Raw genomic sequence first — 428 nt, 5'->3', positions numbered from 1 at the left:
CCCCCCCCCCGCCTAAATTTACCTTTTCCCCAGGGCCGCCTGCCGAGGCCTGTAGAGGGGCCCCCTCCTGGGCAGAGGGCGAGGGGCTGGGCGCGGCCTCCCCCTTGAGCCTCACGGCAGCTTGGTGCACGCGAGCGCGCAGGCCCCTCACCTTCCCCATTTCCCCAGGAGGAAACCTCCAGCCGACACTGATGCCCGGCGCACTAGCGGAAAAGCCTACCGGAAGCTGGTCCCTCGCTCTCGTCACTCGGAGGAAACAGGAGCCGCCGCTGCCAGGATCCGATCTCCGTCCGCAGGCACCGGAAGTGCCGGAACTGACACAAGTCACGCCAGCCTCCTTGGGATTTGGGGAATGAGTACAGAGCTGGGCTGGAGCCAAGCACGTTGGAAATACACGGATGTGTTCAGTACGCGACGCTTGACATTCA

At 64.7% G+C, this 428-nt stretch overlaps 1 protein-coding gene across 3 annotated transcripts in view; it reads right to left on the bottom strand.

The window, feature by feature from the left end:
• The window catches only part of FAM207A (family with sequence similarity 207 member A), a 42,862-nt gene extending 42,686 nt beyond the window's left edge, over positions 1–176 (bottom strand). For all 3 annotated transcript variants that reach the window (XM_008061566.1, XM_021714186.1, XM_008061567.1), the window contains exon 1: positions 23–176. In XM_008061566.1, coding sequence (XP_008059757.1) covers positions 23–160 — 138 coding nt within the window. In that variant the 5' untranslated portion in view covers positions 161–176. The remainder of the gene's footprint in view (positions 1–22) is intronic.
• Positions 177–428: the final 252 nt, after the last annotated feature.

This window comes from Carlito syrichta, unplaced genomic scaffold (assembly GCF_000164805.1).
Source record: "Carlito syrichta isolate Samal-C Ts95f unplaced genomic scaffold, Tarsius_syrichta-2.0.1 Scaffold305319, whole genome shotgun sequence".
NCBI lineage: Eukaryota > Metazoa > Chordata > Mammalia > Primates > Tarsiidae > Carlito > Carlito syrichta.
Note: the sequence above shows the minus strand (reverse complement) of the source record. Positions and strands in the feature narration are given on the sequence as shown.